Source organism: Adelges cooleyi, unplaced genomic scaffold (assembly GCF_023614345.1).
Source record: "Adelges cooleyi isolate 19-005CV unplaced genomic scaffold, UGA_ACOO_1.1 ACOO_flye_CR_arks_rails_tigmint_CR_PRNA_651, whole genome shotgun sequence".
NCBI lineage: Eukaryota > Metazoa > Arthropoda > Insecta > Hemiptera > Adelgidae > Adelges > Adelges cooleyi.
The window spans coordinates 1,241,378-1,256,671 of NW_026096352.1; the positions used below are offsets into that span (position 1 = coordinate 1,241,378).

At 26.7% G+C, this 15,294-nt stretch overlaps 2 protein-coding genes across 4 annotated transcripts; one reads left to right on the plus strand and one right to left on the minus strand.

Moving 5' to 3' along the window:
• Window positions 1–48: 48 nt before the first annotated feature.
• Window positions 49–3,303, plus strand: LOC126844320 (transmembrane emp24 domain-containing protein bai-like). The gene is made up of 5 exons (XM_050582439.1): window positions 49–483; window positions 1,647–1,767; window positions 2,505–2,575; window positions 2,648–2,774; window positions 2,852–3,303. Exons 1-5 carry the CDS (start codon window positions 295–297, stop codon window positions 2,971–2,973), a joined length of 630 nt encoding a protein of 209 aa, XP_050438396.1. The 5' UTR covers window positions 49–294; the 3' UTR covers window positions 2,974–3,303.
• A 695-nt stretch (window positions 3,304–3,998) lies between these two features.
• On the minus strand, window positions 3,999–13,355 carry LOC126844841 (E3 ubiquitin-protein ligase RMND5A-like). Of its 3 annotated transcripts, none has more exons than XM_050583267.1 (11): window positions 12,670–13,354; window positions 12,413–12,576; window positions 11,669–11,805; window positions 11,474–11,611; window positions 11,184–11,321; window positions 7,492–7,668; window positions 5,765–5,897; window positions 5,005–5,170; window positions 4,624–4,726; window positions 4,351–4,505; window positions 4,000–4,279 (listed from the first exon to the last, which is right to left on the minus strand). In XM_050583267.1, exons 2-11 carry the CDS (start codon window positions 12,561–12,563, stop codon window positions 4,216–4,218), a joined length of 1,362 nt encoding a protein of 453 aa, XP_050439224.1. In that variant the 5' UTR covers window positions 12,564–12,576; window positions 12,670–13,354; the 3' UTR covers window positions 4,000–4,215. The 3 variants fall into 3 exon arrangements, with proteins under 3 accessions (XP_050439225.1, XP_050439224.1, XP_050439222.1); XM_050583265.1 differs by having other exon boundaries at window positions 4,001–4,279; window positions 12,413–12,588; window positions 12,670–13,351; XM_050583268.1 differs by lacking the exon at window positions 7,492–7,668 and having other exon boundaries at window positions 3,999–4,279; window positions 12,413–12,588; window positions 12,670–13,355.
• Window positions 13,356–15,294: the final 1,939 nt, after the last annotated feature.

Here is a 15,294-nt window from a genome sequence, read left to right on the forward strand (position 1 = left end):
CACGTAATGTTAACGTTATCACAAGTTTTAACACGTTACTCAACACTTACACGTTCTCGTTATCAGTTATTACAGAGTAACCTCAGGGATTGAACAAGCCAAGCCGCATCGGTTTTCATTTTAATTTTTCACAAATTCAATATTATTCATCGATTACCTACCTGGTTAGGAAATTATTTGAGTGAAAATATTTCATTTCGTCACGACCTCAAACCACGGAAATAGTACCATATTGACAAAACCGGATTATATCAAGTAATTGTGTATCGAGCATCATTTGAACGCTTATTTAACATGAAACCCATTAATTCCGAGCTGTCGTTTGTTGTACTTGTGTTGGCCATAATATCGTCGGGCAATTGTATAAGGTGGCACATGCAACCCAACACTCAAAAATGTCTCAAAGAAGAACTCAGACAACACATATTGGTAAAGGGCGAGTACGAAGTAGTTCCGGTCGAAGGACAACATATAGACTACATCGTAAGTAGTGGATAAGAAATAAGTTGGTACATTTTTGGACGCTGTGAAATATCAATATCCATTAGGTGTCGATTATCCACAAACAAAGTAGATGCAATTAAATGGCACAGCGTACAGGTGTGATAAATGCACTTCAATAATTTCACAAGCAGACAGTTTGAAAGCTGTTAATAATGCTCTATATTGTTCAATGTAATTCATTTTTCATGTTTTTATCAATAAAATCTTGAATTTTTGGCCTTTGATGTTTGAACATAATGTGTATATATTATGGTCAATGTTTTAGGGAAAGGTATGTGGTTTGGAAAGCGAAAAAGGACCTGAGTTGGGGACCAAAGTGATAGAAAAACATCACTTAAGATTAAAAGTATCAATAATTATACCTTAAATTTTTTGAAAAATGCAGACGTGGTCCCTTTTTGTTTCCACATTTACATATGTTATTTTTTTTTTTTTATTGACACTCCAAAGGGTAAAATGTACATTTATATACATTGTATACTTACGGAGATCAAAACACCAACGACATTACAGTGGCATATTGCAATATATTGCTTAATTTCTCAACTAATGATACTTTTATACCTGCACCATGCCTTTGATTTATATACAATATGGCATTCAACATTTTAGAAAAATCTAATTTTTCAAAACCAAACTGGCCTAACACAAAAAAAATTGAACCTCTAAATAAGAAGTTCCCAAACTTTTTGGTTCACGCTTCCTAAAAATAAAAAATTATCGTGGTTCCTATGATAAAAGTTAATTGCAAATACTCGTACTAGTATGTTAACGTTTAAAATTATCGTTGATCTAAAAATATCAATATTTACCTCCCGCCTCCCCTGTTAAGTGCCTCACAGATTGGGAACAGCTGCTATAAATTAAAGAACTTAAATTTTTTTTGTTACTGGCATTTAAAATTACTAATTAAATTTTTCTAAAACAATGGATTTGTGGGTTAAACCTCTGATGCTATGCGACTCATACCTAGTGCTTAATTTTAATGTACATTTTGATTTTGTGTTGGTCATGACTCATAATTAACTAAAATGTTTTTAAAACTTACATAATAATCATAGGAAACCCTTAAAATTATTATAAACCCTATCCACAGTAATTGAAGTACATATTGTTATTTTAAATAGTTTATTCAATTTTAGGTACGAGATTCCAAAGCTCACATATTGTCACAAAAAGAAGATATCAGTACGGGAAAATTTTCATTCATTGTAGAAAACTATGACATGTTTGAAATATGTTTTATTTCTCGGGCATCAAGCAGTAAGCTAATACTTATTTTTATAAATGTATACAAGCAGTGAATTAAACATCTAGGTGTTTGATTTTCGCACACAGCGAAATAAACGTTGACTGCCTCCATTTTACACAAACCTTACTTAAGGAGGGTGTTAAAAGTTAAAGTACAAAACAAATGTAACTTAAGATACAAGAGTTTAAATGTGTTCTTTCGCATGGTAAATATAAAAATTATATTATATCATAAGCCAGGTCTGGTGGCCGATCAGGCAATATCCAATTGGATTGTATATTATTAAATTGAGTCACGGGTCGTGAATCAGATATATAATTTTGGGCCCAAGTATTTTTAGTGACTCACCTTTGGGTGTTAAGTCACTATAGAAGTTACATTGCTGTCTGATCTCCATAGTCCATACTATAATTCCGTCCCCACATTAAATATCGGAACCGAGATCCTATGACACAAAATGTCCTCGCAAATTTTGGAATGACCCCCAGCGGTAAAACATATCCATGTTAATAGCCTGGTAAGTCATTTTCCACCAATCCAACATTATTATAAACTACATTTCTTAGTGTTAGTAGGTATTTGGTTATAAATTTCTCATGTTTTTACAATTAATTATTTTAACTTTTTAGGGTGATCATGAAAAAAAAATTACTACTACACTTCTACCTATTTACTAACATATTTTACAATATGTTTAATATTATTCTGAACAATTTTTTAAATTTTAACAATTATTTTTTATTTTTAGATCACAGAGTTGTCAAACAAGAAATTTATTTAGATGTCAAAACTGGCGTTGAAGCCAAAAACTATGAAGGGGTAACAACATTTTTTTAGAAAACAAACATAATTTCAGATTGAACTAATATATTAATCTCAATTGTATTTAAGATCGATGAAGCCTCAAAACTAAAACCCTTGGAGTTGGATTTGAAACGTCTAGAAGATATGTCACAAGATATAGTACAAGATTTTGAAAACATGAAACGACGGTCTGAAGATATGCGTACTACCAATGGCAAGTTTATAATATTATTATTATTACTAAAATGTATATTTTTTATTTTAATCATATTATTTGTATACTTATTTTAGAGTCCACCAAATCGAGATTATTCTACTTTAGTGTGTTTAGTATGCTGTGTTTAATTACCTTAGCAACATGGCAAGTATTTTATTTGAGAAGATATTTCAAAGCAAAGAAACTTATAGAATAGAAGTTTGATAAAATACAGTTCACTTCAACAAATCATCCCTGTCAAATTGACTGCAAAATGACTGAATTACTCTTCTTATTATACTAAATATTGTAAATTGTTCTATAAATAATTATCCTAATATGTAAACTATAAAGCAAAATGTGTAAAATAGTTTAGATTGTATTGAATCAACAAATCGATATTATGTTGTACTAATTATTTTAAGGAGTGAATATCAATCCATCACAGTTTTTTTTAGTATAAAAAATACTATCTAGTCTTTGACTATATATTTTTCTATCAATAAGCTCTTTATGTATATTATATAATAAAACGAATTGTTTGAAATTTCTGTTCACCTGATGGTAATTACAAATTTTAATAGGGAATTAAATGTACAATTTGTAGTAAACTCACTATAATACTTGTATTATACAACTATTAGATATCATTTCAAAAAAGTATTTAAGTACAATCTGGGATTATATAAAAATTACATAAAGGAATTATTATTTTTTATTATAATTACACTACTTGCTTACTAAGCTAAATATGACAGTTGTTACCAACTGTATTATCAGTAAGAGTGTTTATCAAGAAATTATACAACAATAATTACTTTTTCTAATATAATGTAATCAAAATTCTAATAAGTAAATACAGCATTCGGTTTCTTTGTGCACAAATTAGGTTAAAAATAAATCAAAATATATAAAGGAACAGGCTAAAACACTACTAAAATAATGTTAACAATTGAATGTGCAACATTAATGAATTAGACAGTATCAACATTTTTACAGTAGAAAAACAGTTTTAATGTGTCAACAGTACAATACAATAATATTATTTATACAATACTCTGAAAGTATAATCTTCAATAGTGTAATACAAGCATGACGACGGAAATACAAAATAGATTCTTTTTTGTATAATGAATACATGTATTAAATTGATATTTATTATCAATGAAAATAATTTACTAGTGACAATTGGGTTATTTTTTTATTTATGTTTATTTTTTTTTATTACAACTATAGCTATTAATTTTATAACCCAATCGGTTTACTGTACAAAATAATTTCAAGCAATAAAAATAATAGTTAAGTCTAGTGGTTAAATTTTAAAATATTCACATTTTCCTGTTCTGCTATACAATACAACTAGTTAAAATAAATATATTTATATTTATAGTTTTTTAATTAGAAAAACAATATTTATATAAATTAAATCACTATGTAAAGTCCAAACTGTCATTATTTGTTAAAAGCATATCAATTTAGCTTCGGATGGATTTTGCTCCATTGGACAATAAGGACATTTTAATCTATAAACACAAAACACAATATATATGGGATTGTGTTATGGTCATTAATTACTAATATCTCCATTACTTACTTGTTGGAATTCCCCAATTTATGTAAGGCGTCCTTAGATATGACATGGCCACAGATGAGCCTCATTGGTGGATTAGTATCTGAACTCTGCTGTCTAAGAATAGGGCAAGCAAACATTGAATGGTATCTATGCTCAGGGTCTAAATCAATTTCAATCTAAAAAAATTAAACAAAATAATATTAGAACCGTTTTATGAAATAATGTACTTGAACATCATTTTTTAATAGTGCATAATTAAAAAAAAAAAAAATACAAATATATATTATTTCTTACGGGTAATTCGTCTTTGCCACTCCAAATACCAGTTACTTGCCGTTGTTGCATGACTTGTTTAATATTTAAAAGAGCCGGTAGAGCCATGCATCCAGCATTGATACTGTTATAATTATAAAAATTCAGTTAAACCATTGGTTTTATCATAGATGGCTCATCGAGACAAATTTTAGTTTTGTACCCCAACACAGGTCGGGTGCTGGTTGTATCATTTTTATTGATAACTACAATGATACTGCTAGCCCGTCCAGTGTCACGTACAGAACTGAAATTTGTCCAATTTGGCCATCTATAATACAAATAATAAATGGTTAAATGTATGTTAAACATGTCTCGAACAACTTGTTTATTGTATTAACGCTGACAAAATACGCCAATTACCTAACGTTAAGTAAACTTTCAACACTTAAGCCAAGCATCATACAAGCATCTCTGGTAAACAATTCATTTACTTCGGTCCACATATTTGTTTCAACCATGTAGGAATATGGTGATTCTTCAATTCCTTGAGGTACGTACAAAAGCATTCCCATCAAAGTTTGTACTTCTGTAATAAATTATTTTTCTTTAAACATAAACAAATATTATGAAAATTAGATATCTGCTATTTGCAGGATTATATATTTTAAATGAAAATATTATCCTTTTAATCTTATATTTTTCCTCGTTAGATTTCTTTCTATCTTAAATTAAATTAATTTTTTTTATGGTTATGTGTCAATACTATTTGTAGATTGTGTTCTCATTTTTCTATAAGATTAAATTAAATTTTAACTTTTTAATACATACATTCTTAAACTTTATTTTTTATATTGAATTATAATTTTATCAAGTTCAAGACATAGACATACATAAGGGCGCCCACATGGAGGGACTGGGAGAACATCTCTAGCTTATCTGCAAGTTAAAAAAATGTATGTCCAATATCTCAAATTTGTAAAATCGATTACAAAATCATAGGCATAGATGGACAAAGATAAAACTAACTTCTTAATTTGTAAGTTTAACTATTTCCAATGAATCGTCCAGAATAATATATATTTATACGAAACATTGTACTCATAATTTTACATGCGTAATCTAACAACAATATAATAGAATGACAAAACTATTATTAACATTAACAGAATTAAATTTTAACCTTTTTCATGTTTTTCAACAAATTGTCCGAAATTTGCTCGAGCATATGCAACAGCTTTTGTTTGATGTTCAACTCCCTTTTGGATTAATGTCAGAAATGCCAATCGGTGTAGCTTGAACTCGAGAGAAGAACTCTGGAACATATTATAAATTGTTGATGGTATTTACATAACAAAACAAATCTATTAATTGTAATTAAAATAATAGGTTTGTTAAATTTTTAATAATGAATGTTTTATTTTTGTAATTATTTCTTAACAATTTAATTATATTTATGACAAAAATTGATAAGTCGAATATTCCAGGTTTGTGAAAAAAACAAGTTAATACGTTTTAATTGGAACAAATTACACTTTACAACTTATCAGATAATAAAACTGCTAGATTTTTGTACATTATGTGTATAGTATTAACATTGAGTACATAGCGTACAGTATATACGCAATGGAATTAAGTTTTGACATTGGTTGTATGTTATTTAGTCATTATCTAAATGCAAACTGATTTATACACAAACGACCCAAGTTCATTTTGATATTTTAAGAAACATCTAACTATTTTTAGAAATAACACCTTAAACGATAGTATTAGAATAATTGAAACGGTTTCATTTATTAAGCAATAGATATCCATTACCATACTGTAGATACAGAATTGAAATACATATTGTAAACACGCAATGATATAATATTTCCTATATATTTTCTTAAGATCATTAGAAAAAATTAATTGTTATTTGATAAAAATATGAAAAATAATACAAATATTAATGATGAAAGATATCATTATATTTACTATTTGCTGTTATATACATACAATTTTAAACTTAAACAGTAAAACACAATATTATGTTATTGTACATTAAACCTTTAACGATTATCAGAAAGGGTTTTTTTGCAAAATATAAAACACATGTCCTTGTTAAAGGCACTTGAATTTGCATATTTATACACAATAAAAATATATACAAAATGATTTAAAAATTAATAAACAAAAACCATAACATATTTAAGAACCAAAAAAAACTACTTATACTGTTCGCTCAATTTAAACACAAATATAATACAGAAATTGATATCATATACTTAAGTATGTGTTGTTCTAGTCAAATCTATATACTTTTTTTTTAATATCAAAATTCACATTGACAAATACGGTGCAAAAAATTAAAGCAGTCATACATGCACACAACAACCAAGTTATGTTAGAAAACGGAAAGGAGGCAGTCTAATTGAAGTAAGCCTAATATTAAGTATCAAAATCATAATTATATTTTTAACTTAATCGAATATGTCCTCGGTTAAGTGGTTAGTCTGTAGTAAATAAATTATACTTTATATTAATTATGAGTTGGCAAAATTACACTACTGAGATCATGATTTAAATAAGTAAAAACACATCACTTATTGTTTTTATAGAATTTAATTTTGTTTCTTAACAATTCACCGAGAGACCGCAATCACGATATGCAAAACATTAATATGATGATAAATCTATCATATTAATTAAACAATTTTACCTATTAAAAGACATGATTGAAATATAGTAATAAGATACTATTATTAAAAGGAAATCGCCATAGTAAATAATTTAGTGTATTACGAACATAGTTCAATCATTTCTATCGGATGAAGTTGAATAAAAAATATACTATGTATTATTACGCTAACATAAAATAGCTTTTATTCGCGGTAGGATAGATTTTCTTTCCAGTTTTAAAGGACCTACCTTATAAAACTGTTGTAATATTTTTCTCGCCAATTCGATTCTCTTGATCTTTTTCGTCTTCGGTCTCGGTTTCATTAAGCCACCAGTAAACTTGTTCCGTTTTGCGTGTAAAGGGATCCGAATAGGCATACGAGAAGCAGACGAGAACCTCCTAACCAAGGGGTATGGAGGATACATCTATTTCGAATGTAGAAAAAAAACAATTTAGGTAATTTTTTAGTAAATAATAATTTAAAAATGTAAAAATACAACTACACAATAATAAGAATTTCTAGGATCCGGGAAACTAAAAGTTTCCTTTTTATGTTTTTTATAATATAGAAAGTCTACAATGGTTGTTAAAAGAAATACTTTAATAAAAATAATTTCTCTTCTATAAAAACTTAATAGTTTATTCATTATAAAATTGATTATATCATAATACCTACCTTTATACCAAGCACAGTTATTATAGCATTTATTAGGCAAGTAGCTGCAGTTAAAATAAGTCATAACACATTTTTTCTGACTAGTTTTAAAACCATTATCAAGGACAGAAAGAGGTAGAATTCAATTTCCTATCATGTTTCTTTTTAGAACCATTGACAATATATTATTAATTCAATTATAAGGAATTTTTTTTAATAAAAGAGTCTAATAGTCTTACAACAAGTAAATCGGCTAAGACAACCCAATTAGAAGTATTATTCTCATAAGCAAAATTCAAAACTTTATTCTTAAAATAGTAAATTAAAATTAACCTATTGCTAACACCTGTATCAAATTAGCACCATCTAAGCATTATACATTTTAAAGAATTCATCCACCATAATTTAATGAGAGGGAAAACAATATGTTTCATGAGACAAAGGACTTCAAATTCAATTTGTTTGATAAAACCAACTTTGAAATATTGGGATATATTATAGGATGAATTAGCAAACTAATACATTTTAATTTAATGTGCATAAAATAAGGTTAATAATTTTAAAAAAAACTTGAGTAAGCAGCCACAAGTTTAAATGCGTAGTCTGTATGAACTTAGTTATGCAGTTTAGATTTTTTTTTATTTATGTCTACCAAATAAAGTTTAAACTGCAACCTATTTATTAATGGATATTGATATTAATAAAAGCGGACTAATGTCCTGACTATGGACAATAATTATTTGAGTTATTACGGCAATGGTTAGAAAGAATTATGGAATAAAACAAATTAAAAAAAAAAACAGAAAGCCCTACAGCAGCGTAAGCAACCTATCTCATATTTAATCTATAGTAATAAAAATCCTCTATTTTTCTTAATAAGGTATCAAAAATTTCCAAATTATTATTGTAATAAAATTTAAGTTATTAAACACTTAGATAATCATATGATATTAGTATGCCAAACTTTAAAGAACAACTAAAATTATTATTGAAAATTTGAATCGAACTTAAGTTATTTATTTGTAAGAATACTTAACTTTGTTAGAAGGGCACAATTTTTGTTCCTGGTTTTAAAGTATCGTTTGAAATGAGAATACTTGAGGAAATTTCTTTAATTAAACAAATTGTATAGCAATGTGTTAATTTAAAAGCATTTGTTTTTTTTTTTAAATATTTTTAATATTAACCAAATAATAAATTTGTTGCATTACGTATAAATGATCATGTAAAAGTAAAATTGTAAGTATTCAGTATTAAATGTCAGACCATAAAACATAACATCCATGTAAATTCTTCTTAGCTTTAGTTTAAAGTTAAAAGTCTTGATTAAAACACAAATGGATAAAATATGTCACTGTTAACACTTCTAAGTGACAAAATGTCTAAAATTACAATTTAAAAATAGAATATTGAGCTCTACTAGATAAAAAGGCGTGATTTTCATTTTATTACAGGAACTAAGAAATTTTTTTAAAAAATTAACTTTCCACAGATTATCAATAAAATTGAATGTATGGTTATATAAAAACTTATTATTATATATTTTTATTTAAAAAAAAAAAAAATTAACTGACAGTTAAAATGCTCATAATTTTTGCTACTTTTAACTTGATAAATTTGTGCTTCTGTTTCTAAGCATGCACTTATACCGAGTTTAACAGAGAAAGTCATTTGACACTTGAATAAATAATATGTTGCTTACAAGCTTTTTTGATACTGGTTTTGTTAGAGTAATAGTTTCGGTTTAGTATTTTCAAAGTAGATGTGTCTTCTGAACTTTCAAAAAATATGGATTTATTCAATATGTTATACAAATACAATTTTAGCGAACTGTTTTGGAAATCAAGAATGGATAGTAGTTTTTAAAAAAAGGCCTACTTATTTTATTGGATTTGTACATAAATATAAGTCTGAATCCATAGATTTGTACAAATTGTTTTACTAATGTAGTATCACTACAAAATATGTTACTTTCGACTAACTTGAATATACATGATGTACAAGACAGTATATAAAAAATGTTACAACCAATGTATACAAGTCAGTTAATATAGTAATCAATTAGATATTCAAAAGAATCATAACTGATTATAGTTATAATATTTTGAATAGTTTATAATTTATATATTTTCTGATTTCTTTTATAAATTATATAATTATAATTAAAATTTATGTCATAAAACTGGTTATACAGACGGATAATGTAAAAATATTTTTTTTCAAATGTATTCCATACAAACACTTTATCAACTAATAAGTCTAAACACAAATTTTAAATAAAGCAAGTGTGCTTGGAATAACTAATTTTCAGGTTAAAACTCTTGTTCTAAACAATTTTTGTCGATTAAATTTAAATGCATTTTATCATATTGTTTAATTCACTTTTGTCTAAAATCATTTTTTCATTCTATAAATTAGAAATCTATTTACACATATAGAATGGTATACGTTTTTCTGAATTTAAGTATTAATTAAAAGTAAGAAAATTGATTAACTGAATATATCACAAGCGATTCAAGCAAAATACATTTGATAGAGGGATTATTAATTAATATGGGCTGAAAAGTACCCATAAAAAGCTAAGACCAAATAATGTGATTCTTTTTATAGAATAATGTGTTACGTATTACAATTTTCGTTACATGGACCTAGTCTTCAACTAATGGATGTCTGTCCTGTTATAGCCATTAATAATTATACAAGAATATAATACATTTCTATAATAAATAAAATTACATTTTAATATAAAAATGTAAAATATATACAAAAGCAATCAATTTTACAAAAACGAATGGTGCAGTAAAAAACCAACAATGTATAAAACTATTTTACAGCTACAAGCATACAAATTATATACTAGGAGAGTGTATTCTAAAAAAAAGAATAGTAAGCAAATTATAATAATATTGTGAACTATGACAGTATATGTGAATCACTTTTAAGACATTATGATTCGACTATTTACATTGAATAAAGAAAACAAAATATGTTCTGACTAAATTTAAATTAAATGTTTAAAAAATAGAATAACTTTTGTTTATTTTTATTAATAAATTTATTAAAAATATTATTATTTAAATTTATTTATTAAATATTATCTTATTCAAATATAACTTAAAATACTCTTACAACTACATATGAAAATGGATCGACAAATCTGTGGGTAATATCGAGGGAAAATGGATTTAAAAATGAATTATAATTCTAATATTATGTTGTAGTGTTTAAAGTTACTTTATGATAAGCTAATTAACAAAAAAAAAAATCAATAAACTAATAACATACCTGAATTTCTAATTGCGAACGATTTTCTCTTGCCCACTCTAAAGCCGGACAAATATCTTTTTTTTTAAGAGATTCTACAATGGTATTTAACTTGGCAAACGGTTCTCTTTGACCACATTCGACTTCTATACCGGATTCCTGTATTTTTTGTAAAAAGAAAAAAAAAAAATTCAGATTTTATTTTTTTTATAAAATAAATACTTAATAAAACTTGTCTATTCAGAATACAATATAGTAGAAATGGTGTTTATACGCAAATCAAATAATTGATAAATCTAATAATTACTGGCCTCTGATAGCTCATCGGCAATATCCCACATGCCTTGTCTATAAAAATGCTGACATATTATTCGGTTAACTAAGTCAGTTTTTGTCGGTCCCGAAAAAATGTCTTCTCTGCTAGTTGCAGCGAAATCCGATATAAAATTCTGTAGACAATTCATTAATGTTATACAAAATCTATAAAAATAATCAAAATGCATTACCCTGTCGATTGCTTTGCCCACTTTTGATACAGTACTATGCAACTCCCTGTGTTCTGTTGCTAATTTGTGCGTGTCTTTCTTGCATTTGTCGAGAAATCCTTTTACAAGCACAACTGATGTTTTGTTAGATTCTAGAGCTAAACACAAATAAACAATATTTATAATTTCAGATTTATTAATTAGTATTAACCTATATTGTATAAGTTTTTTTAACATTAATATTTGTCTACTAAAAAATTATCATTATCACAAACATCGGCTATCAGTTATATACTTTCAGTCATTCATAAATTCTTTTAAAGGAATTTCATAGTTTCAATATACACTATAATCCACAAGCATACAAACAACAAGAACCGTTACAATAAAAAAATGAACGCAATATATAATTCATTATAATATATTAAATAAATTGAAAAAATTATTTTTGCTTAAAAAAAGGTCCAAATAAAATCTTTATTTCAAGAGTTTATATAAGCATTTAAAGGTATAGATCAGTAATGAAATGCAAATGAGTAATATTGTTAACCGTGTTATTTTCAATATTTATTTTGTTATGTCTCAATAATATTAGTGATGAAATCAAGACGTCCTGAGAATTCAAGAAAATCTCATATTAGTCAGTAAATAATTCTACAAGTAAACACAATGGTCTTATTGTAACCTAAAGGCGAAAGGCACTATTAGCCTCCGAAAGACGACTTTAAATATATTAACTACTTTACAAAAAATATATTTACTTACCATCTTCAGATTTTTTAGAAAGTAAATCACATTTGATATTCTCAAGACTGTCGATAAGCTGCTGTAATACATTGTCGACATTTTCACGTATTTGTCCAAATTTTGATAAAACTTTGTCAACCTCTCGGTCAACTGCTAAACATGCATCCATTACCCAAATACTTCTGAAATAATACCTAAATATCTTATTGTAGCACGGAGAACGTACCAATAATAATAAGTAATACTAATATTGAACTTTGATTATTCATACATACCTTTGGATATTTGTACTACGTATTTTTTATTATTGCAAAAGAGTTGCAGGTTTTCTTTTGTCTTCACGATTTATAAGCAGAAATGTTGACGCAAAACTCAAAATAATACTTTGGATGTTAATTTTTAATATAAGTATGTTTTAAACAATTTAAAGTACAATTTTTTCGTCCGATCCAAGACAATAAAATGTAAATATTTTTACTAATCTCCCTACTGGAGACCGAGGACGCCCTACCAAGTATATTCGTATTATAAAAATTGGATTTATTAAATAATAAATTGTAAATTAGTCAGTTTATCTGTTATCGTTGACTACTGTCAGGAAATTCTACGATTACGGGCACGTACAAATATTTCTTTGTGATTACAAAATGACTAATTACTAACAACAGCCGTGATTTCAGTTTTTATGAAAAATAAATAACACCAATGTTAATAACACGTAGGTAGGTAGCTGGTATGGGAGACTATTCAGTATTCGGGTTGTTATCACTTTTACCAGTGTTCATGTTTTCCCACGATTATATTGTCCGGTGGAACTAACGGTCGTTCGATGTAGTGCATACGAGAACTTGGGTAGCTCATTTCCAAGCTGGTTGTTGAACTCTGTACCGCTATAGATTCGCTTATACATTTGTTCATTTTAGAGAGGGGGGGGGGGAAAGACATAACTTATTGATTAACCTTTTATAGAGCATGCGCTTCTCTCCCCGGAAGACGGAAACTCGTACCAACCTTATTCGCACAGGCAATGCGTATAATACATAGACCTATAAAGAATTATAGACTTTATAGGTATTATGTGAATCCCGAATCTTTAAAATGTTGTACAATAAAGACAAAAATTGATCTTTTCCTACATACGATTATGTACATATTATGTCCAAAATGTAAAATTTATTTTTGCGTTCCGCCAAATGTTTAAAACAATTTTTCTTATGCAATTTAAGCTTATAATTTCAATTAAACATTGTTAACTAACAATTATTTATATTTCTATATGAAAAACATATTTTACTTACCCCACCTGACCTTCATAATGAGACTAATATATTATCAAACATCAATGCTCCAACGGTTAACCTATAATTTATTTCAGTTTTCATACTTTAAAGAATTAAAAAGCTTTTCAGTTAGGATCAACATCGAAATAGTTAACAATTATTCAATATTATAATATATATGTAAATTACAAGATCTAACTGAACAAGCTAAATATACTTCGACGTGGTAGCTCAGTAGCTTCTTTATTCTCAAATATTCCATTGACATAACAATAGGATTTCTATACGTAAATTTCAATAGGTAAATTTAACCCTTTCAGTCCCGACTTTTTTATTTGTGGAAAAAAAAATATAATAGCGTCTTTATCAATTTTTTTTGTTTAAAGAGAGATTTATTAAAAAAATTGATAACATATAATCAATATTATATTTTATTCTGGTTCTAACAATTTTACGAATTCAAAGATACCGCTAGATCCCGTATGGTTAATCTAAACGAAATGAAAATTAATTAAAATGTATGTACATTACAAAATTATATATGAGCCAAAATATTTTTCAATTCTGTAAAGGTTTTTTGCACTAACTGAAGCAAACCTTTTATCACCTTTTTTAGTGGAAGTTTTCATGAGTAGGTCTGAAATAAATATTAAAAAAGTCCGGTGCAGTATTGTCTGTTTTCTAAATAGATGGTGTTTGAACAAAAGGACACAAGTCAAACATCATAGTTTTTCAGTAGACACAAAAAACATTTTATCATTCTGATCATACATTTTTAAAATAAATAATCCAACAGTCATCCGTGAAATAACTTAATAAGTTAATAACGATAAATAACTTACTTGGCCACGAAAAAATCAGAATCGCCTGGACAATAAATAAACTATAATCATTACTTTTACGTCGACTCAAATAATTATTTTTTCTTAATAAAATTCAGTGGTTTTTTTTAAAAATTAATTTTTATTTTGAGTTTATTGTGACTTTTTAAATGAATAAAAGAGATCGAAAGAATTATGTTTACCAAGATTCTATTTGTTGACCAATTTGAATGTGTGTTTATATTATTATTATTTATTTAAGATTTATTTAGTACTAAACAGGAAAATTCAAACATAACTTTATACAACCATATAATATTCTTTTATTCGTATTAAACTATTCTGATGTGTTTGACTAACAATCACAAATATATATTTTTTATTAATACAATTTTTTATCTAAATCCACTTAAGTTACTTTAAAATATGTTTGAAGTGGTGATGAGAAATCAAAAATCGTGATTTAAAAAAATAACGCATTTCAGCGACTTTAAAAATCTTAAAATTATTAAATAACATTACAGTATAAAGCTGTGTTCCTAAGTAAAATGTTCTGGTGGAAATTAAAAGCAAAACGCATAATTTTGACTATAAATTGATTTCGGATTCCGGATTCCATTTCAACAAATCCGAAATCCAAAAGCACTTTATCTTTTCGGTGTAGTGTTTTATTTTTACAATTTTATCGATTACCTATATTTAACTTAAGTACACAGCTAACAATATTTAATACTTGTATGATTTTTAAGTGGCTTAAATAGCGTTTTTTTTTTTGTGAATATACAGATTTTTGGATCCC